The 22,330-nt window shown below is 41.1% G+C and overlaps 2 protein-coding genes across 10 annotated transcripts in view; both read left to right on the top strand.

Moving 5' to 3' along the window:
* Positions 1-22,330, top strand: part of LOC117551778 (EH domain-binding protein 1-like protein 1) — a 57,424-nt gene that overhangs the window by 22,865 nt on the left and 12,229 nt on the right. For 2 of the 8 annotated variants that reach the window (XM_034224810.1, XM_034224816.1), the window contains exons 3-13: positions 784-879; positions 1,472-1,525; positions 1,639-1,817; positions 2,313-2,452; positions 3,376-3,444; positions 6,046-6,213; positions 6,598-6,783; positions 6,889-7,029; positions 7,885-8,103; positions 8,277-8,336; positions 8,428-8,533. In XM_034224810.1, the coding sequence (XP_034080701.1) occupies positions 784-879; positions 1,472-1,525; positions 1,639-1,817; positions 2,313-2,452; positions 3,376-3,444; positions 6,046-6,213; positions 6,598-6,783; positions 6,889-7,029; positions 7,885-8,103; positions 8,277-8,336; positions 8,428-8,533 (1,418 nt within the window). The remainder of the gene's footprint in view (positions 1-783; positions 880-1,471; positions 1,526-1,638; positions 1,818-2,312; positions 2,453-3,375; positions 3,445-6,045; positions 6,214-6,597; positions 6,784-6,888; positions 7,030-7,884; positions 8,104-8,276; positions 8,337-8,427; positions 8,534-22,330) is intronic. The other 6 variants (XM_034224815.1, XM_034224817.1, XM_034224811.1 and 3 more) reach the window with 5 other exon arrangements.
* Positions 10,894-19,638, top strand: LOC117551780. 2 transcript variants are annotated; one of them, XM_034224818.1, is made up of 4 exons: positions 10,901-11,338; positions 13,683-17,177; positions 17,270-17,335; positions 18,502-19,638. In XM_034224818.1, exons 1-4 carry the CDS (start codon positions 10,905-10,907, stop codon positions 19,601-19,603), a joined length of 5,097 nt encoding a protein of 1,698 aa, XP_034080709.1. In that variant the 5' UTR covers positions 10,901-10,904; the 3' UTR covers positions 19,604-19,638. The 2 variants fall into 2 exon arrangements, with proteins under 2 accessions (XP_034080710.1, XP_034080709.1); XM_034224819.1 differs by having other exon boundaries at positions 10,894-11,338; positions 13,683-17,335; positions 18,502-18,606.

Here is a 22,330-nt window from a genome sequence, read left to right on the forward strand (position 1 = left end):
TTTACCAGTAGATTATCATTTCCTACTGAGCCAACTAGGAGGTAGAGTAGGGCCATATTACCTCAAATCAATCAATCACAATTAGATCAGCATACGGCACCCTCTGTAGACCCCCGCACTATTGACAGGGAAAGATGAAAGGAGAGCAACAGAGGAGGGACCCCTCTCCTGGACAGACCTGAAATAGATGTTGAGTTTATAGATTACAAAGATAATGAATTTGCTATATTAACAGTCCAAATGTTAGAAAAATGCATGTGTTTATGTATAAAATGAATAGTTACTAACATACATTTTTGGACATAAGTGCAAAAAGAGGTGGACATGACTGAATACAGAAGAAGAGAAAGAGAGGAGAGATGAAAGGTGAAAGTCAAAGCCCCCTGACAGGCTAAGCCTTGCAGAATAACTAGGGGCTGGTTCAAGACTAGCCTGAGCCAGCCCTAAATATAAGCCCCCAATAACGGCCTGTTGATATCATTCGATAACGAGTGAACATTTGATGAAATGTGTTCTTGTTTGCATGGTTCCAAGAGTATACACCTTAGTCTTGTATTTAAAGTGAGCTCTGGAAATGCTTAAATACCGACTGAAAAACGTTGACTTTAATTAAATGTGTTATGTCAACAGATTTCACATTACTGTATCAGGTTAGCTGAAAGCAATAATATTAAGTTGAACCTCTTTAATGGTAATATTACTGCAACGTGTCTCAGTCCAGTCCGGAGGACACTGAAGCAGCTGTAGAGACCGAGTCCTTTGTGTCTGTGTTCTGTTCCTCAGCTCCACAGCTGGCAGCCCGGGATCAGAAACCCCTACAGAGGCACGGTGCTGTGGCAGGTTCCAGAGACTTTGGACATCAACGTCACACTCTTCAAGGTAAGAGGCTGAATCAAAGTAGTAGCATTCAGTCGTTTAATATAACTAAGTACCTAATACTAGTACTTTACTTGAGTATTTCCATTTTATGCTACTTTATACTTCTATTACACTACATTGTGGCAACCAGTATTGTGCTTTTTACTCCCCTATATTTATCTGACTCCTTTAATTCATATTTACTTTTCAGATTCAGATTTTTACTAATACAAAAAAGAAATACATTCTTCAATAAACGTTGACATTAGATATCCAGCAGCACTATTTAAAGCATTAGCTCCACCTTTACCAGCTGTAATGAGCATCAATTATCATTATATACAAATGTAATATATGTGAGTCTGAAATTGGCCGTTATGCATAACAAGTACTTTTACTTTTGGTACTTCAAGTACATTTTGCGGATACTTTTGTACTTTTACTTAATTAAGACTTTGAATGCAGGCATTTTATATGTATCAGAGTATTGTTACAATTGAGTTCGCTACTTTTACTCGAGTCAAAAATCTGAATACTTCTTCCATCCCTGGTAGCAGTTTATACATTGTTGGATTACTGATGGGAAGTGTGTGTTTTATTTGTTTGTCAACAGGAACCTACTGCAGAGGAGTTTGAGGACAAGGACTGGACTTTTGTCATTGAAAATGTGAGTCTGCAGGATCGGGGTTTTCTCATTGAATTCACTTTTAATCAGAACATAATACTAAGGAAGGAAAATGTTTCTGTGTTGAACTTTCTTCTCATTGGTTTTATTTACAGGAGACAAAAGGCCGTAGGAAGGTGTTGGCATCGGCAGACGTCAACATGAAGAAGTTTGCCAGTGCCACGCCGGCCCAGTACGATGTGACGCTGAAGCTCAAACCGATGTCCGTCAAAGTGGTGGAGGCCACTCTGAAACTGAACCTGTCCTGCATCTTCCTCAAAGAGGGCAAAGCCACGTGAGTCATCAACTCAGAAGCATATTGAATACCACCTACTAAAAGCAGTAATTGTCAAATTGTATCCCGGAATTTAAATCAATCTCTTAAAATATTAATACCGATTTGGATTTTCCTTGCACTGAAAGAAATGCTGCTCCAAAAACAAGTACAAAAACCTGCCAATAGAACAATGGAAAATGTGTTTGGAAAGATTTCTTGAAATAAGACGGGATATCTACATAATAAATAACTTGTCATTTCCTGGGAAAACTTATTTTGAACTATATTTACCAGAATCAATAAATGTTGTGTTACAAAACAAGCCAGAAAGGCTTAAAAGCAGTCTTTGAAGATAATTCAGATGCATTGTTTAAAACAAGACCCTATATCTCAGTGTATTGTTACTTCTTAAGTTAGTATGTCAAGTTTTAAGACATATTCTGACTGGATGTTAGACAAATATACTTGGCAAGATTCCGAGAGTCATCTAATGTTTTGTTCTGCTCTCCACAGAGATGAGGACATGCAGAGTCTGGCCAGTCTGTTGAGCATGAAACAGAGTGACATTGGAAACCTGGATGACTTTGCAGACAGTGATGATGAAGGTGGCGAGGAGAGGAGGGCCAGCTTCGGACCGGCTTCTCATGTCACTGGTGAGACTGATACTGAAGGTCCTAATTCAACGACTTAAAGTTGATGAGCTATAAGTACTGATATGAGCTGAATGAGATATAAACGGAAGGAAGCAACCCTTGAAACAGGACTGACGCGATCTGATGGAGGAAACCACATTATACCCTTTTGAGTATACAATCTTGACAACAGATCATTTAAATGTCAGTTTTCCTCAATTATTCCCAGGGTTATTAAGCCACAGCTGATGAAATCTGCTGCTGTCAAAGTGTATAATTATAACCTGGGAAGCCTCGGTCAGTCCTGGCTCAACATGAGAAGCTTTCACCCAATGTTTCTATTGCTTCTTTTTATTAATGTACACACCTCCAGCTTTCCAACTGCCTACTGTAACAACTCTTTTTGTGCACTCTCTACTCTCTAATGAAATTCCAAGACCCATACCATTTCTTTGTCTATGACATGGCATCCTAGCTTGTTAAAAGACCAGATTTGAGTCCCCATTTGCCTGTTAGATCATTTGTTCGGTCTTGGATGTGCGTGTTTTCTGTCAGTCCATCTGTCTGTTGGAAACTCATCTCACGTACTACTTGACCCGTCTTATATTTGTCATGCTCTTTTATGACTGAATGCTGTCTGCTTTTTCAACACATAGCCCAAGCCTGTGGACAGCGGCTACTCACTGCACATGCTTCCAAATGAATCTGTGTCAAACAAAGTGTTGCTGTAGATTAAGCAGGGGAATGTGTGCACTGTCATTTGCAGCTTCAACACTACAATGTTTGCCGTCATCTCTATTAACTTTAAGGATCTCCCTTTCACCTTTTATATTTCTATTTCAATTGTTTCCTCTCCAGCTGCTTCCCCTTTTGTTTCCTATGTTCAAAACTCAGTTCCCTTTTCACATAATCTGTATGTCTCCTGTTCCTTCTTCCTCTAACAGCCTCTGCTTCTTCTTTCATGAGAGTACATGATTTGGCTTGGAGGCCTGCAATGGAATCAGGTCCTGCAGGTAACTGTGTGTCCACGGATCCACTGTACCACCTTCCGATTGCCAAATTGCACTTTGTTTCATCTTAAAGGGGCCCTATTATGCTAATGTTCAACTTAATATCAGTGTGTAGTGTCTCTACATGTCTCCATGCTTTAATGTTCTCATACTGCCTCTGTCTGAAACCAGAGCCCAGTCTGCTCTGATTGGTTAGCTGGCCCCTCTGTTGTGATTGGTCAACCTCTTACAGAGGTCCCGCCCCTTAGCCTATCACGTACAATGTGTTGGAAACTCCCCCTGTAGGGAACACAGGGATTTGACCATTTACATGCACACAAGCCATCTTAATTCATCATGCACACTACAGGAAAGGGAAAAGCCCAAAAGCATGGTAGGGCCCCTTTAAGCATCTGTTTAATTTATTTAATATGTTTATATTAAAACATATTAATCTTTGCCAGAAAAGCCAACAATAAACACATACCTACTATCACTGTCCATCTCACTGCTCTTCCCCTTTTCACTTCCTCACCTTCTCGTGTGTTTCCTCAAATATGCTGTACAACTCCTTCCTACATCTCCACTTTCATCCATCTGTATTCTGTGTTCAACTGCTCTGCCATCCTCCTTTTTCTTATTTTCCTCATTTCCTCCCTCTCTCCATCTTTTCTCTTCACCCTGTCCTTCCATTCTGCTCATCCTCAGAGATGGATTGGAAAGCGACCTCTGGCATTTCCTCCACCATCTCAGCCCCATCTCAGCCTCCTCTGCCCAAACCCCCAGACCCCCCCCGTTCCATCCTCTCTATGCATCCGACCACCGAGCACTGGCCCCCAGGCCCGGCCCTCCCCCTATGCCTACTCACTGCCAGCCTTTACTCGTGCTCACCCTCCTGCACTTCCCAAAATCTTCCAGCCCGCTGCCGGATCAGGTATCGGTTACCAGATATTCCTCATCCTGTGTGGTCACTCAGGGTCAGATTTGATGGTCCTACACTTCTCTGTTACTTGTGGAATTTAATTCCTACCACTCTGCACTGAAAAAACATGAACCGTTGACTTTAATTTGATGTATTACGTCAACACATTTCACACAACTGTATTACGTTAGTTGAAAGCTATAATATTAAGTTGAACCTAAATTAAAGTCAATGGTTCCGTTTTTTCAGTGTGTATGGTTTCCAGGAATATTAGATATGTATATATATATATTTGATAACGTTTCTCAGCATCGGTTCCATGTACATACTGTAGTTCAAATGTTCATATCCAGTCATTCATTGCTGATGTTTTTAAACTGAAACCAGTTTCTAATGAATTTGTACCTAGTTGCTTCCATTTGCTGTCAATAATTCAACACTTTAAACCCAGGTTTTCCACATTAGGAGCTTTCCAGCAGCTCAAAGGACATCACGTTGAATTGACATTATTGAGTTTGAATTGATGTTACCATAAAAACAGCAATATGAATGTATTTCTTTGAGCTTGACACTGACATTATTTAGATTTTGACACTTTTTAAATGTATTAAACCATTAGGATACAAACCATATCATTTGTGCATTGTAACTGGCTGGTCCTGTAGTTCAGCTCGTTTAGTTTGTTTTGATTTAGACTTGGAACTGGCCTAAAATCAGATTTAATCAGATCTGGATTCTTCACCACATACAGAAATCAGTGTCATTTAATACCTTGGTTGATGGAATCAAATGAATAGAAAAAGTCCATGAATTTAAAACATGTGATCTGGAGTAATGTAATATGTTGTCATTGTAGTGTCCTGCCGGGCTGATAAGTTGGAATGCCCTCAATTTGAGTCTTTCAGCCTCCAGTCATTGTCTCCATGAGTAACCACAGTGTAGTAACAATGGCCTCTCGCTGACAATGTGTGTGTAGAAATACCTCCGTCTTTCAACTGGTCTCCATCACCATCCACACACTGTAAGGCAGTGGTGTAATGCAAATAAAGACATTCACTCAAGTACTGTATTTAAGTAGGAAATGTAGGTATGCTACTGGTACTTAAGTATTTTTACATTATTCTATTTAATAAATTTTGTAGGCAAATGTTGTACTCCACTACTTTTATTTTATAGATTTAGTTACTAGTTACTTTCCAGATTTAGGTTATTAATACAAAAATATAAATCAACACACATTATTATATATTATTATAGGTTAGGCTACACAATAGTGTATAAAGTAATTCATAAACCCACCTTAACCAAATGCAACATTGAAGCGATGAACACATTATTGCACCAATAATTGTAATACATTAAAAAAATATATCTGGGGCTTTCCATAACAGGTTCTTTCATTTCAAGTATTTTTGAATTCAAACATTCTGAATAGAGGACTTTCACTTCTAACTTAGTATTTGTACACTGCAGTATTGCTACTTACACTTCAGTAGAGAAGTAGAGAGTACTTCTTCCACCTCTGCTGTAAGGCCAGTAAAGACCGGTGGCTCCATTTGTGGTTTGTCAGGGAAAGCTTGCCTACATTGTGGCTTTACTTTACAACACTGAGTGATGTCCTTTCCTCTTCCTGTCTTTGGGTTTGTCTTCCCTCTCTCCCCTTTCCTCTCACTTCCACCACTTCCTGTCTGCTATCTTTTCAGGGCCCATTTCAGCTCCGCGGAGGCCCCACAGCTTCCACAGTGGCTCCACTCCAGCTGAGGGCCTGGAAGCTTTTACCTTCACCCCTCCTAAAGCCACCTCTTTCCTCTCTGCCTCACCCTCTGATCCATCTCTACATACTCCCACTTTCCCTGGTACCTCCCAAACAGGTATTACATCATTAAATAAAAAGAATGTGATTGGTTTCTAATCGACAAGACTATTCAAATGACGGTATACATATGGTGCTGTTCAGTGGTCTTAATGAGCTTTTCGGACTGATGCTGCTTTCCCATTAAATAGAAAAGATGGACATAAGCTCATATTTAAAGATATGCCATTCATTCAGCTTTTATCTGTCTCAGGTATTTATGCTGTGATGGAGACATGACACCCTGGCGACATGTACATTTTTGCCCATTTGACACTGCTATGACATTCATTTAAGTGCATTTTTAATACAATAAATGAACAGGGACTTTTGTATTATTATTTGTATTTATTAAATTACAAATGATTATTCTCTATTTCTTTCATTTGTCTTGCTTTCTCAGCCTGTCCCAGTGTCCCTTCCTTTTCTTCTCCGTTCTCCTCCTTCGCTTCATCTTCAGCTCCTCTCAGTTCCTGCCCTCCTCTACCTCCTCCTGCTCCCAGAAACCCTAAAGCTCGCCCCCTCTCAGTGGGGGAGCCGGGCTCTGGCCTAACCCGGCCCACCAGCCTGCCCTCGGCCCCAGAGACAGGTACAGGGAGGGTCTTGTCAGAGGCTAGCTCCCACCTTCCAATTCAAATACCTGTCACTTCTGTTTCTCCCTTCATCCCTCCATGTTCTTCCCTTTTCTTTCCAGCTTCCTGGCAGAGTGAATGGAGGCCTCCTAAATCTCAGGCTCCTCTAGCACAACCTGCCATTTCTCCTAAGTTCCTGCATCTCTCTGCCAAGGACCCTGGAAAGCCTGCAGTGCCACAGAAAAAGCCGATAGAGACGCCATGTAATGCTCCACCTTTAACCCAGAGCACACTGTTATTCAGCCTCACCCTCCCTGCTCTACCTGTGTGTCATTCATTTCCTCTTATCTAAACCCAGTTCCTCCTCTCCTGTGCTAACATGGTATTTATAATTACATTCATCAGTCATCATGATGATGAGGACTTCAGATAGAATGAGTTGAGACTCATTTAGATTCACTGCTTATTTGATGCCCCAGTGCCCAAGTGGATTTGAACAGGTCAGGATTTGGTCATGACTCTCATTGGATTTAGATTTGTTCACATGCTGTATTTTCCTTTTGACTCAATTCCACGTACAATTTCCTGCTGCCTTAAATACTCACTAGAACACCAAAGTTGGATCAATCCGCAGCTGAAAATAGTCCCATACAATTGGACTATTTGAGTCAGTTGAACGTTTGTTAAAAGCTTTAGTGACCTGCTGTTTTAGGAAACTACTGAGTTAAGGAGAAACATTAAAGAGGTCCTATCCTGCTATAGGCATGTAACTGGTCTGCAAAGGTTCAAATGTTCTTTCTTTAAAGAGTTTCTTTATAGAGGGGTTAGCAAAAGTCATCCATTTCATCCATCCCCATCCCATGCTTTTCCCATTTACCTTGTTTTGCTCTTGGCTCCTCATGTGCTGCTTCCTTGGACATTTGTTCATGTTCTGCACTACCTGTTGTTTACCTAGTTACTCACTGAGCTAAGTGACTGCTACGAAAAACAACATAGGAGAAAATGCTTGCTGAACTTATTTAGCTAAATATACTTTAGTTATGTGTCATTTATATTCCATCTTCAATTCCCTCTATCCTTTTCCTCCTTCCTCTTTCCCACGTGTTCCTCTCTGTCAGCTTCAGCCTCTGTGCACCCTGGCCCTTCTTCAGAGCAGAGGCTCCAGGGAGGCTCTGCATTTGTTCCGTCCTGGAGACCCCAGGTTCCTGCTGCACTGCAGACGCCCTTACCTTCTCTCAGCCCTCCTTCTGCTCTCATATCCTTTGGGCCTCCTCCTCCTCCTTCTCAGCCTCATATTTCCCAAGCTGCCATACCTTCTCACAGTGACCAAGATGCAGGTACAAAATCAAAAGGGATGCTCCACTGAGTGACTAAACCTCACCAATATGTGAGCACATGCCTCCCCCTGCTGGTTTTCCTCATAAAAGCAGAGAAACAACACAACATGGTCGCATTTAAACTTCAAGCTTTTTATGTGTAATCTCTCTTCCATGTTTTCTTTTGATTTCAGAATTCAAAAGACAGTTGAGTACGTTAAACGAAGAGGACAACCAGTCTACAACACCTACAAGTGAGCTTGAACACACATTGAGTAGAATAAGTGACTGTTTTTATGGACTACACAGCTTTTTAACTCGAACAAAAATGCCTTTGTTGTTCAGCCCCTGATCCCAGACTGCCGCCTAGCTTTAGGACCGAGTCTTCCAGGGCTTCAGAGCGGAAAAGAGACGCACAATTTGGATCCGAGGTCGTTAAGGCATCAGCAGGGTGAGTTCATATAAAAGGTTGCTTTTGATCTGGTTTGGTGTTTTTTGCATATTTGGTGTGGTTGGCATGGCTGTAAAGGAATAATCCACCCTCTGATACTCCAACACTTGTTTTCAAAATGTGTGATGTTGGATGTTTTGTACGGGTTGCATATGTAAATAGTTGAGCAGGGTTGTTTATTTGAGACATTGGAAGTAGCAGTTTGATTGAGAATAGGGATAGGGTTCAAAAGGGCTCCAAAAGGCTAGTAGAAGTATCTCAATTTGGCATTGTTGTGTCTAACATTTTGGAGCCTCTTCAAAATTATTTACCAGAAAATGTCTAACAGGCAGGATTTTGTGAAACCCCAAGAGCAACAATATTAGGACCCCCTTTAACCTAGAGAGAAACTCCCTCTGGAGGGAACACAGGGATTGTAGCCTTTGCAGACCATTTACATGCACACATCCTACAGGGAAGGGACAAACCCAAATATAAATAAAGGTTGTTTCCTCCCAACGGTGTGCAACATTTATTCATTTCAATGTGTAAAGCTTAACTAAACAACTGGTGATGCCATTCCGCTGATCAATGAGACTTCTCTTTGTCTTGCCTGACAACTATTTGGCATTTCTTGTATAGATCCTGGAGAAGTACATTGCAAAGCCGATTGCTGCCATGTGTGTTTAACAATGTTAGAGCATTTGGGGTAGACTCTTCTTTTAGTAATATGATCCATTTAACGTTAATTGCACTGCATGTTATTGCTACCAACTTTCTTTTTGCAGTTTGAACATGATAATGTCTTGTATGATATATATATATATCTATTCCATACTTACATTTGGCAACTATGGGATATAGGAGATAATCACTGCCTGTATGTTGAGAGAAATGGTTCGTTTTGATAAACATTTTTCTATCTTAACATGGGTTCTTTTTGTTGCTTGACCCTACACAGACACACTTATTAACTTGGTTCTATGTGGAAGCTAAAGTTTGCACTAAGTGGTTCTCATCTTTTTGCAGATTGCAGTGTTACAGCTGTTTCAAGCTATTTACCTTGATGCTCTTTGTCTGACAAACAATGTCTCTGAATCTAAGGTTGAGCTAGGCTGGGTTTATATGAGGTTAGAGATGATGTGTCTTGATGTATTCCAGTCATTTCTGGTGAAATATTGTCTACAACCTTCATCATAATTAAAGTTAAGCACAAAAGACTTTGTTCAGGGCAGTATGGTACCTGGGACTGTCACAGCAGACCTGATATTTATACAAACAAAAGATTGTACAGATAACATTTTGTAAGCTTGAAGAGACAGTAAATAATGGGATTAAAGCAAAGGAATGTTTTTTGATAATTGAATCAAATGACTCCCTCCACTATGGAAAGGTTGACAAATCATTATTTGCGTGTGCAGGTTTGTATTAAATGACATGTAAGCATGCACAGCTGCCATTAGTTCAAAAGCTTCTATGTTACCTGAACAGTGCAAAAATGGTAGAACCAAATTAAGTAATTTGCTTGGGAAGAGCCAAATATATTTTCTGAAGTGAATAGATTGTAAAATGCAAATTCAGTTCCATTTAACAGAATTAGCAAAAGGTACAGTAGCTAAAAGAGGTAGCTAATGTAGTGTAGCATGTTTTGGCATGTATTTGCCATTGATTGGTCAGGCTTGGATTTGCAGTTTTGGCATCAGATACTTAATCCCACACAAACACACTCCTCATTTGTTTGGTTTGAAAGCAATTCTGGGAATCTTACAAATGATTTTGTCTCAAACTCAATTACGTTAACTAGAGAACTCTGTTATGTTATATAGAAAACTCTATTAACCTCAGACGGCAACAAGACAGAAAATAAGAAGTATGCTAAGCTAAAATATATAGCATTAAAAACGAGATATAAACATTTATTTTACATCATATATATTTTTTAAATATCTTGTTATTTTCACTGTAAATCTGATGAAGCAAGACCTTGATTCTCTCTGTTGAGCTGCTTCTATATTCAAAACATACAAAAGACGTGTTATTACGCTGCTTGTTCAGTTGCATGTGAAATAATAACATCGTTTATGCGATTTTTAAAAAGGATTCTTTAAACGTTAAAAAATAAACGAGAGCACCCCAGTCAAAGTCATGTTGATGAAGCAAGTTCCAAGTGATCTGGCAGTGCATTTTGAGTGAACATTATACTTTTAAAAACTGCTGCCTAGCAAGGACTGGCCATTCCTTCTGTGGTTCCATGTCACATTGCTAATTTGCTTGTTCGCTTCTGTGGAATTCTGTGGCCTGGATATGGAGTGCATTACTGCCGTGGGGACCTTCCTGATGACGTAGCAACATAACTCAGATCTTCATTTGTTTGTCCCTCAGACCTGAGAGCATGGCCTCACTACTGCCACTTAGCCCCAGAATGCCCGTAACCCCAGGGCTTAACTATTTTGAGATGCCAACAACAAAGATGGATCAAACAGAATCATTGCCAACAATGAAATTACCACGAATCCAGCCAACAGTACCTCCCTCCCTTACTGCACCTAAGCAAAACCCTGATCCTCAAGTTAACACATCTGCTTCAGTCAAGGAGGCCCTGGATAACCCAAGAAGTCACAAGAAGTCCAAGATATCCATTCAGTTAGGGAATCCAATAGCCAAACCAGAGCTGGTTACAAATGTACCGTTTACTCCCACCAGCCCCCAACCTACTTCCAGATCACTCCAGGGAGCTTTGTTGCACTTCCCTCAAACTGCTGCAACCTCTGACACAAAAGCAATAGAAGTGACTCTTAAAAAAGAAGCTGTAACTATGGATTTGGGGTAAGTTAAATACCCATTGTATTGTCTTGAACATGCAGTTCAGTATGAATAAACTTAACACAAAAAGTAAGGACATTTGTGTTTGGTAGATTATTTCTTTGTTGTATCAATGCTTTTTGGCAAACTATCTTATACCGTTGGAAAGCCTGTTTTCTTACCTTTCAAACGGTGCCACATTTGTGAGGAACATGCATTTGTGGGATGAGCAGCAGAGCTGAGTATGTGCGTTGCGCCCATGGAAAATGGGACAAATCTCCTCTGCCAATGCCAATCAGCTTTTTTCTGTTGACTCTTGTTTGGAGTTGTTTGGTGGATTGGATGATTAAAGTCTGATGAAACAAGACTTATTGGCAACAATGTATTTATTAACAATTGATTCATTTAACAAGCAGCGTGTGGAAGAACCAAACACAGCCACAACAGCCTCTCCTCCTCATGCTGTCACCAGCCTGCTCACACACTGCTGTGGGATGGCATCCCATTCTTCAACCAGCATTTGTCCCAAGTCAGCCAACGTGGTTGTGTTGGTCACTCTGGACAGCACGCCCAAGATGATCCCACAAGTGTTCAATAGGGTTGAGGTCAGGACTGCAGGAGGCCATCCCATCCTCTGCCCTCGTAGTCTATCGGTGCAGCAATCAGCAAGGCGTTCTCCACGTCTTCTCCACACCGGGACCCTACCATCCTTGTGCCGTACACAGAATCTGGACTCATCGCTGAACATAATGTTCCTCCTCATGTTGAGGTTCCAGTGCTCTGAACATAATGATCCTCCACATGTTGAGGTTCCAGTGCTCTGAACATAACGTTCCTCCACATGTTGAGGTTCCAGTGCTCTGAACATAACGTTCCTCCACATGTTGAGGTTCCAGTGCTCTGAACATAATGTTCCTCCACATGTTGAGGTTCCAGTGCTCTGGACATAACGTTCCTCCACATGTTGAGGTTCCAGTGCTCTGAACATAACGTTCCTCCACATGTTGAGGTTCCAGTGCTCTGAACATAATGTTCCTCCACATGTTGAGGTTCCAGTGCTCTGGACATAACGTTCCTCCACATGTTGAGGTTCCAGTGCTCTGAACATAACGTTCCTCCACATGTTGAGGTTCCAGTGCTCTGAACATAACGTTCCTCCACATGTTGAGGTTCCAGTGCTCTGAACATAACGTTCCTCCACATGTTGAGGTTCCAGTGCTCTGGACATAACGTTCCTCCACATGTTGAGGTTCCAGTGCTCTGAACATAATGTTCCTCCACATGTTGAGGTTCCAGTGCTCTGAACATAACGTTCCTCCACATGTTGAGGTTCCAGTGCTCTGAACATAACGTTCCTCCACATGTTGAGGTTCCAGTGCTCTGAACATAACGTTCCTCCACATGTTGAGGTTCCAGTGTTCTGAACATAACGTTCCTCCACATGTTGAGGTTCCAGTGCTCTGAACATAATGTTCCTCCACATGTTGAGGTTCCAGTGCTCTGAACATAATGTTCCTCCACATGTTGAGGTTCCAGTGCTCTGAACATAACGTTCCTCCACATGTTGAGGTTCCAGTGCTCTGAACATAATGTTCCTCCACATGTTGAGGTTCCAGTGCTCTGGACATAACGTTCCTCCACATGTTGAGGTTCCAGTACTCTGGACATAACGTTCCTCCACATGTTGAGGTTCCAGTGCTCTGAACATAACGTTCCTCCACATGTTGAGGTTCCAGTGCTCTGGACATAACGTTCCTCCACATGTTGAGGTTCCAGTACTCTGGACATAACGTTCCTCCACATGTTGAGGTTCCAGTACTCTGGACATAACGTTCCTCCACATGTTGAGGTTCCAGTGCTCTGAACATAACGTTCCTCCACATGTTGAGGTTCCAGTGCTCTGAACATAATGTTCCTCCACATGTTGAGGCTCCAGTGCTCTGAACATAATGTTCCTCCACATGTTGAGGCTCCAGTGCGAGTGGGCCTGAAGGTGAAGGCAGTCATGGCAGTTCTCCTGGCAGCCGTACGAGACCGGAGAGTGGCTGCTGTTTGGCATTGGCAGAGGATATTTGTCCCATTTTTCATGGGCGCACCCCACATACCCAGCTCTGCTGCTCATCCCACAAATGCATGGTCTTTACAAATGTAGCACCATTTGAAAGGTAAGAAAACAGGCTTTCCAACGGTATAAGATGTATTGCCAAGAAGCATTGTTACAACAAAGAAATAATCTACCAAACACAAATGTCCTTACTTTTTGTGTTAAGTTTAGTTGCAATGCAAAAGTATATAATGATGTAAACAGACTTTCTAAAAAGAACACCAGCCATTTGACAACAATCTTTGGTATACTTTGTTCCTTCAGAAATGAAAGAACGTCTGCCTCAGTGTCATCTTGTCTCAGAGATGCCAGTTCTGCTTCTTCTCCAATGGTGATGAACAAAACACCTGATATTCAGTCTGGAGACTGCTCCATTGTAAAAAAACAAAAGAAAAAGAAGCCAAAAAGAAACACACAAAAAAAAAGCCCTGTTCCAATACCCATCATGGACCAGACCACTATCTGCAACAGGACTGTTTCAGACAAGGTCTCAGCACAGCAGGCCACAACAGACAATTTATTAAAACAAAAAGAAGATTTTAAAGTAGATTTGGCATCAACCTACAAAAAAAGCTTTGATGCACATGGTTTGGATCCAGAACATTGTATGGCAAATGGCAGAACTGAAAATGATGTGAGGTACACCAATGAAAGACCAGTGTCTGAAAAAGATAGCAGTATTACGGGGGGACATGTGGTACCAAGCCCTGTAGTAAGTGTAGAGGAAAAGTGTGTGTACATATCTAAGGTGGAAGTTAGTCCATTGTGTACAACAGGGTTTTCTATTCCTCATTCTCCGTCCACTATACAACCTAAAGTTCAGATTGAAGGAACAGTGGCAAGTATGATTAAATTACACTCAAGCTGCCCACAATATTCCAAGATTCCTGGCTTGCCGTCTGTTCATCCGTCTCAAGTTATTACTTGGCCTGCTGATTGCAGGTCATTGTTTAAGGAGTTACCCATAAACAGACTTCCTTCACCCCTGTCTTCAGATTATGTTAGTTCCTTTTATGGGGGTAGTGCAGGGATTGCAAGTATGGTGGACTTAGCTCCGACCTGCCCCAGGTCTGCAAGTATTCCTGGATTCCCATCTGCTTTAAAACGTGAGCCAAATATGACTTGCCTTTTACCTATATGTCCCAGAGTGTGCAGCATTCCAGGTTTAGCTGCTGCTGGATCAGCGACTAGATATGAAGATATGGTTTGGGACAGATGTTCTCTATGGAAGAAACCATTGCAGATAAAAGAAGCATTTATTTCGCAAATGTCATGTGTTCAGGAAAAATCTGTGGGTGATACTAAAGCCATGGTGGCTATGTTGCCAACATGTTGTACTAGGGCCAGTGTTCCAGGGTTTCCATCTGCACGCCTGCAAAATGTTTCAAATACTCCAAGTATGGCCAGTCTACTCCCAACATGCCCCAAGCAGTCAATGATTGTAGGTATGCCAAGTAATCACAGATCTATGGTATATAATGATACATGGCATATTTTGAGGGAATGTATCTTAGACAGACCATTGAGAGGTTATACTGTTCTGGTTCAGGGAAAGTCATATGAGGATAAAGAACATTTTAATCATATGGTAGATATGTTGCCCTCATGCCCATCGAGAACTTGCCTTGTAGGTATGCCCACAGCACCCAAGAAGTGTTTACCAAGTATTGTTAACCTTGCACCTATATGCCCTAAACAGACACAAACTGTTGGCATGCCATCTAAAGATCAAAACAATTCTGAGAACAAAGATTGGCGTGCCATGAAACGATTCATTAACAGAAAACCAGAGAAAATAACACCAACCTACATTGAGCAGTGGATACCAAAAGAAATTCCTAAAGATATGGTAGCTATGTTGAGAAGCTGCCCACAAAAAGCCAACGTTGTTGGCTTACCCTCTGCTCCACGACAAAAACCCAGTATGGTTAACGTAATGCCTTCATGTCCCATACAAAGTAGGGTCCCTGGTTGGCCTTCAAAAACTGGACAAAAACTTGGTTTGTCCACTTGCAATGAATGGTTTGCGGATAAAGGTTTACAGTGCGAGAATCCATTAATCAAAAAGGAAGTGCACATTCTGAATTCAGTTTTGTGTTTTGATAAGAACACTACTCAAAGTATGAGTGCAATGTTACCCTCTTGCCCTGAGAATGCTAGGGTCCTTGGGTTTCCCTCTGCTCTGACATTAGCAGATGGTACAACTATGGTGAATATATTCCCTAGTTGTGCAAAGCAATCTAGAATTTCTGGAATGCCAAGCAGAGACACCGGCAAAAAATTAGGGTGGCCAATGGAAAGTAAGCCACTGCTACTCCCTAGGAAATTATCTGCAGCAATGTTAGATTTACAGGATGTTAATATGTTCTATTCTGATAGACATACACTCATAAATATGGTATCAATATTGCCCTCCTGCCCACAGACAGCCTGTTTAGCAGGTTTTCCATCAGTGCCATGTCAAGTGTTGGCAGATATACCAAATATGATAACTCTGCTACCTACTTATCCAAAACATTCTAGGGTTCGTGGAATACCCTCTCTACTCTACAGTGAGGCAGAATGGAGTGTAGACAAAAGCCCAATTTGGGAAAAACCATTAAGGAAGCCAGGTAGACTGTCAGTAATAAATGACCATAAAATGCATTTCAAAGAAAAGGCGTTGTTAAGAATTATGGTATCAATGTTGCCACCCTGTCCGAAACATTCATGTATACCTGGGATTCCCTCAAAGGCTTTAAAGAGACCAGGGAAAGTTGTGAGGAAAGAAGCTCCCAGTATGTTAAAATCCTTGACCACTTTTCCAAAACACAGTAACATTTCAGGTCTACCTGCAAAGAATATTGCAAAGGACTCTGATGGCTGGTATATGGATAAGGATGTAGTTTGGGAAAACACATTCAATAGAAGGCATGGAGTTGTCCAGCAAGATTTACCTGTCAAAGAAATGTCATATAGGGACACATCAATAATGCTGAGTATGCTTCCATCATGTCCACGACAAGCCCTGCACCCTGGGTTTCCATCTGCTCCAAGACCCAAAGCTGTTGATGACATTGTGGAAAAACATCCAGAAATGTTACAGTTGCTGTCATGTTGCCCACAACACTCACGTATCATTGGTTTCGCCTCAAGAGTTTCAATTATTTCTGATTCTAAAGTAGTGGGATGGCCAGTGGTGACAATTAAGACGCCAGGGGATCTTTACACCACAGATAGTTCTAACAAAGATATAATAATGGCAAGCATTCCTCTTAAACGTCCTCTTACAAAAATGTTTCTCAGTTCTGGCCTCACAGCAGTTCCACCACCTGGTGTAAACCGGCTACCAAATATGATAAATATTGTGCCATCTTGCCCAAAGAAAGCTTCTGTTCTCGGGGTACCATCAACACATGTGCATCATTCAGAACAGGGTTGGCCAGGAACTAAGATAAGTGTAAAGCAGAGGACAAACCTCATGGCTTGTAAGCTTTCACTGAAAGAACAGCAAAGAATGGAGATTGAGTCATCAACCTGTCCTATCAAGGCCATTGTTGAGGATTTACCAGCATCAAATTCAGAAATTCAAGTGCACCAGCAATCCTTCATAGTTAATGGGAGTAACATATTGTGGGATGATGCCAGTCCAACTAGATTAGATCTTGACACAAAGAAAACAAAATCTGATGTTTGCTCAACTTTGGAGGGACATAAAGATGAACGGGGCTTTTGGATACCGATTGAGGAAGAAGAAGAAATAGCTGTTCTAGAAAAAGGGTGAGTGAGATGGAGATTTGAAGTTGGAGTTCTCTCTGTGATGTCAGCGTGCTAGTTTTTGAAACATTTGCCTTTTCAAATGTCTTTTTCAGAAATGTGCATTGCAGAATGTGGCACTCCACTCCTGACATGCCACTTATCTTGAGTGTTAGGAAGAGGTGGGTTGCCTTGGCTTGCACTGTGATGCAATGATGTGATGCATAATGCATTGCCTTATCTTAACACAATCTGACTGCAAAATGTGCATTTGTTGTGTGTCATACTTTGAGTAGTTCTGTGGTTTATACCGTTTTTTCCTCTTGTTACTTGTATTGTTTCAGTCACAGAGGTCAAAAGCATATTCAAGAAAAACAGATATTAATGTATGAAAAGGGCAAAGAAGTAGAAACTGCTGTAGTGAGCGTGAAGGGTTATGGTATCATACCCTTAGAAGAGTCAAATACTCTACATACAACTTTGCCGGGAGAGTCATTGGACATCATTCCTAAACCTTATGACACTGTGGATTAAGGGTGTGTTAGATATTCTGATAGAGGGTAACTGTGAGAGGCTAATACACAGCCTCTGCTCTTGTCAGTTTGCTATAGGTGTATTGTTGTTTGTTGCATGGTTAATTGTTATAATGTCCACTGAAGTTATAGCAGTAGTGCTAGTGAGCAACATGGTTTGACAAACACTTTAATGGCAGTAAAACAAAAGTGCAAGTCAGTTTATAAACCCATCCTTAAATAAATCGGAATAGAAGTCAGTTTTCAGCTAATCATGAATTATTAAAAACATTTGTGATCGTTTTTTGTTATTTGAAGAGTTTTAAATGTTAAAAATTAAGGTTTTCTACATAACTCTGGAGGTAAAAACAAAGTTATCCCAGAGGTGTATAACAACATCCAACATCGTAATAAAAAAAGGAATGTTAACTCGGTACTAATGCTGGCTTTACTGCAGTGGCTGTTACATGTAGTAGTTTATTCAACACAAACAAATACTGTGGCATGATGTTTTGTTTGCAGTGCAGCTTTTTTAACTCAAGTGAACGGTTGTTTTAATACAGGCTGTTTGGAGTGAATATCATTTGTTAAAATTGCATGCTTGAGAGTTGATTATTTGTCTTAAGAATGATGATGAGAAGTAATATACAGTTTTTTATCAGTCATTGCTATCATAAAATAGCATTCATTGAGGTACACTGTACCAGGCTTGCATTCAGTTGTGATAAATGTATGTAGAATTACAATATAGCTTATAGAAAGGCTCTTGTACATTATCATTATTATTTGGTATCTTTCAACAATACACTTTGACCTTTATTTGACCTTCTCTTCAGATATGGACACTTGGGTTCACTACAGCCATCATGCCCAATTGTTGCTGGGGCAGAAGAACCCCCATCCCAAACCAAAATAAATAATGCTGAACAGCAGTTACAAAGACATCCAACAAACACGACTATACTGTGGGAAGAGCTACCAAAGTCGACTACAATAAAATGCTCTACAGACAAGATCATATTATGGGAGGAGCTACCAAAGGCGACTACAGATGTTTCTAGAAAAGCATCAGAGACTGAAATGAAAATGATAAAAGAAATGGTCAGTGTCTCTTCAATGATGTTATACACTGGTAATGAATTGAAGACACGTACAGAACCTGGGATTGCAGATCAATTACCAATTTGCCCAACAGCGAGCGGCATATTTGAATCCACAGCAACTGCTAAACAAACAGATCAAACCCAGCTGGACAGAGAGTCTACTTTCGAGACGCCATCAAAGGATAAGGCAATGGGAGAAAGAAAGTTTGCCTGCCCACCCACACAATGTGTGCCATCTTCCGTGAAGACTGAAACTGAATACAAACAGTCCACTTTCTCCGAAGTCTGTCCCAGTCTCACAATAATTGCTGGCATGCCGTCTAAATTGCCTGTAAAAGAGAAACACTGGCTCCTCGATCCAAAGCCAATCTGGGAGAAACAATCAAAAATAAATGTAATATTCATGCCATATGCATCAAAGGATGATACAAAGGACACAAAGGAAATGGTCTTAATGCTACCCTCTTGTCCCAGAGAGGCCAAACATCCAGGGTTCCCATCTGCACCACAAAACAGTTCAAATATGGCGGATAGTTACCCTGGTAGTTCAAGTGTGTCCAGTAAAGCTGGTTTACCATCTATCAGTAACAGATCATTGGTATCTCAACAGGAACCACTTCTGCAAAAGAAAACTGACCTTGTTTTCGTACCAGCGTCAATAAAAGAAGAGAACATTGAACTAATGGGAGCTTTGTTACCAACCTGCCCAAAATATTCTTGCATACCAGTCATCCCTTCAATTCCACAACATACGATAGCACATTGCGGATCAGATATGATGAGCCTTTTCAGCTCTTGCCCAAAACTTCTCGTATTGAAGGTGTTCCATCATTAAAAGAACATTTGAGCAAAAGCTGGTCTACAGATCACAAACCTTTAGTGGAAATATGTTCAAAAATACATGCAGTCATGATTGAAGAGAGACCTTACCATGAAGACATGGGGGCCATGTCAGCTTTAGCTCCAACTTGTCCAAAAGAAGCTTGTATCCCTGGATTTCCTTCTACAGTACGCTATAACAGATTTAGTATGGTCAATCTCCTTCAATCTTGCCCAGCTACCTCAAGTATGGTGGGTTTTCCTTCGATGCAGAACACTGACAGCAAAGATTGGAACACTGTTTATCAGCCATTATGGGAGAAGCAAATGAAACGGGAATCTGTATCACTACTAGGGGACGATAACATGGACAAAGACATGAAAGGAGTTGTTTCTCTTGCACAAAGTTGCCCAAGAGAATCACTCATCCCGGGCTTTCCCTCTGTCCCTAAACCGAGGAAGATTGATGTTGTTGACATGACAAATATGGTCAGCCTTTCAAGCTCATGCTCACAAGCATCACAAATACCCGGATTTCCATCATCTCATACTTCAAAAGATTGGAAAGTGAGCAGGAAACCACTATTTGAACCACATTTTAAAGAAAAGCAGGTGTTGTTGATTGACAAATGTGAAGTTCAAAAGAGATCAATGAAAGCAATGGTTTCCCTTGTACCATCCTGTCCAAAAGAGGCACGTGCACCAGGATTTCCTTCTAATCCAAATTACAGAACTGTGTGTAGTGAACCAAATATTATCAGCCTTTTTACATTGTGCTCACAAGCCTCCAAAATACCTGGATTTTCTTCAGTTAATGTGGATATGAGAGTAGGATGGGTAGCAGAAAAGGGGTCATTGCTGAAGAAGTTACCAAAGAAGAGGGTCATATTTGACACACCAAATGGCAGCAAAAAGATAATGAAGAATATGGTTTCCTGTGTACCATCCTGTCCTAAAGTGTCAAGTATCCCTGGTTTCCCATCTATTCCAAATCCCAAAAAGGTGTATTATGGACTAAATGTAGTCAACCTCCTTCCCTTGTGCCCCTTGGTGTCTATCATACCTGGATTTCCATCAGTCGAAGATCACAAGGAAGAAGGATGGGGTGCCGAACTGGGTTCATTGATGCAAAGACCTCAAAAGAATATTCCGTTTCTGAATAACAGCTCACCAATTAATGTAGACAAATCCAAAAACATGTATGCTTTGGTTCCTTCTTGCCCAGTATCATCAAAGATTCCAGGCTTCCCATCCGTCTCTCAATACAATATGCTGAGTCTTGTACCTATTTGCAACAGAGTGTCCAATCTCCCTGGATTTGCATCCTTTGTAGGGGCCTCAATATTACAATGGCCTCCTAATCCACATGCCGTGTGTGATAAGCCTATAAAGAGCACTGTTTTTGTGATACACAGTCCAAATCAAGATGTAGTAACTGCGAAGACGATGTTTGCCTTAACACCATCTTGCCCAGAAGCATCCAGAATCCCTGGCTTCCCCTCTGCACCTCAAACTAAATCCAAGATTGAACCCAATATGATACGTTTTGTACCTAGCTGCTCTATTGCTTCAAGTCTCAAAGGGTTTGCGTCCATGACTACACACCCAAGCACAGGGTGGCTAAATGAAACAAAACCAATTTTGATAAAGCTTCGGGAGAAGAGGGCACCGATGATGATGATGTCACTTGCTGGACAGGATGAGCTAAATTGCTACAATATGAAGGGCATGGTGACATTAGTGACAACCTGCCCTAAAGAGGCCAGAGCATGTGGTTTCCCTTCTGCTCAAGTTGTAAACAGACCACCAAACATGGTCAGCTTATACACATCTGCACCATGTGTTTCATGTATCCCAGGATTTCCATCAGCGAGGATGCTTAGTTCTGAATGTACAAATATACCATCTAAGACAACACACAGCAAGCCACTGTTTGAAAAGCGGCAGATTGAGAAGCATCTAGTCATTGCAAATCTTCAAGCCAAAGAAAAACATGAACAAGATGAACCAAAGTATATGGTAGCAATTGTCCCATCATGTCCAAATGTAACTCGAATCCCTGGGCTCCCCAGCATTTCCCAACTGAGTCCAACAGAGAAGGAAACATCGACTATTCCATTCCCTTGTTGTACAGAAAGGGTTACACCACATGAATTGCCTCATGTACAGTCAACTCAGTCGCACCTCAAGGACCCAATAACTCCTGGTGTTCCCTCTACATCTGTTAGCCTCCCCAGCACAGAACTTGCAAATGGTGAGACTTTCAGTGTGCATTTTCAGGTCACATTCTTTTTTCTTTATCCTATCTTGTTTAGTGTATTTGACTATGTTTGCTTTCATGACAGAGGAGAAATTCAAAGGCAGTGCAAAGCAAAGCATAGACCTATGTGTAGATCATGGGTAAGTAAAAGAGCCCAGTGCTCTTGCATTGTTTGCTGTGAAAGAAGTCAGTTTAGTGCTTGCCTAACATGGACTGTTTAGACCAATAAACCATTACTCTAGTGAATTAACAATACAGTGCATGGTACATTCCTGTATTTCTGTGAAGTCTGTATTTCATTACATCTTTTATTGTTTTGCTTTCGTGACCTATCTGGGTTATTCTAACATTTGATGTATCTGGGTCCTCAGCAAATCACACATAGAAAGGGGTGTTGCAGAGAAAGCCCAGACAAGGAAAAGAACATTGGACCCATCAGACCCAGCAGGAGTCTTGGATTGGGAAGTAGTGGAGGCAGAGGGA

The sequence above is a fragment of the Gymnodraco acuticeps genome, unplaced genomic scaffold (genome assembly GCF_902827175.1).
Source record: "Gymnodraco acuticeps unplaced genomic scaffold, fGymAcu1.1, whole genome shotgun sequence".
Classification (NCBI taxonomy): Eukaryota; Metazoa; Chordata; class Actinopteri; order Perciformes; family Bathydraconidae; genus Gymnodraco; species Gymnodraco acuticeps.

Excerpts from the sequence above, each read along its gene's own strand:
- LOC117551780 (XM_034224818.1), top strand. The coding sequence starts at position 10,905 with ATGGCCTCACTACTGCCACTTAGCCCCAGAATGCCCGTAACCCCAGGG. Across the intron at positions 11,339-13,682 it reads GCTGTAACTATGGATTTGGG|AAATGAAAGAACGTCTGCCT; the intron begins GTAAGTTAAATA and ends TTGTTCCTTCAG. Across the intron at positions 17,178-17,269 it reads ATAGCTGTTCTAGAAAAAGG|AAATGTGCATTGCAGAATGT; the intron begins GTGAGTGAGATG and ends TGTCTTTTTCAG.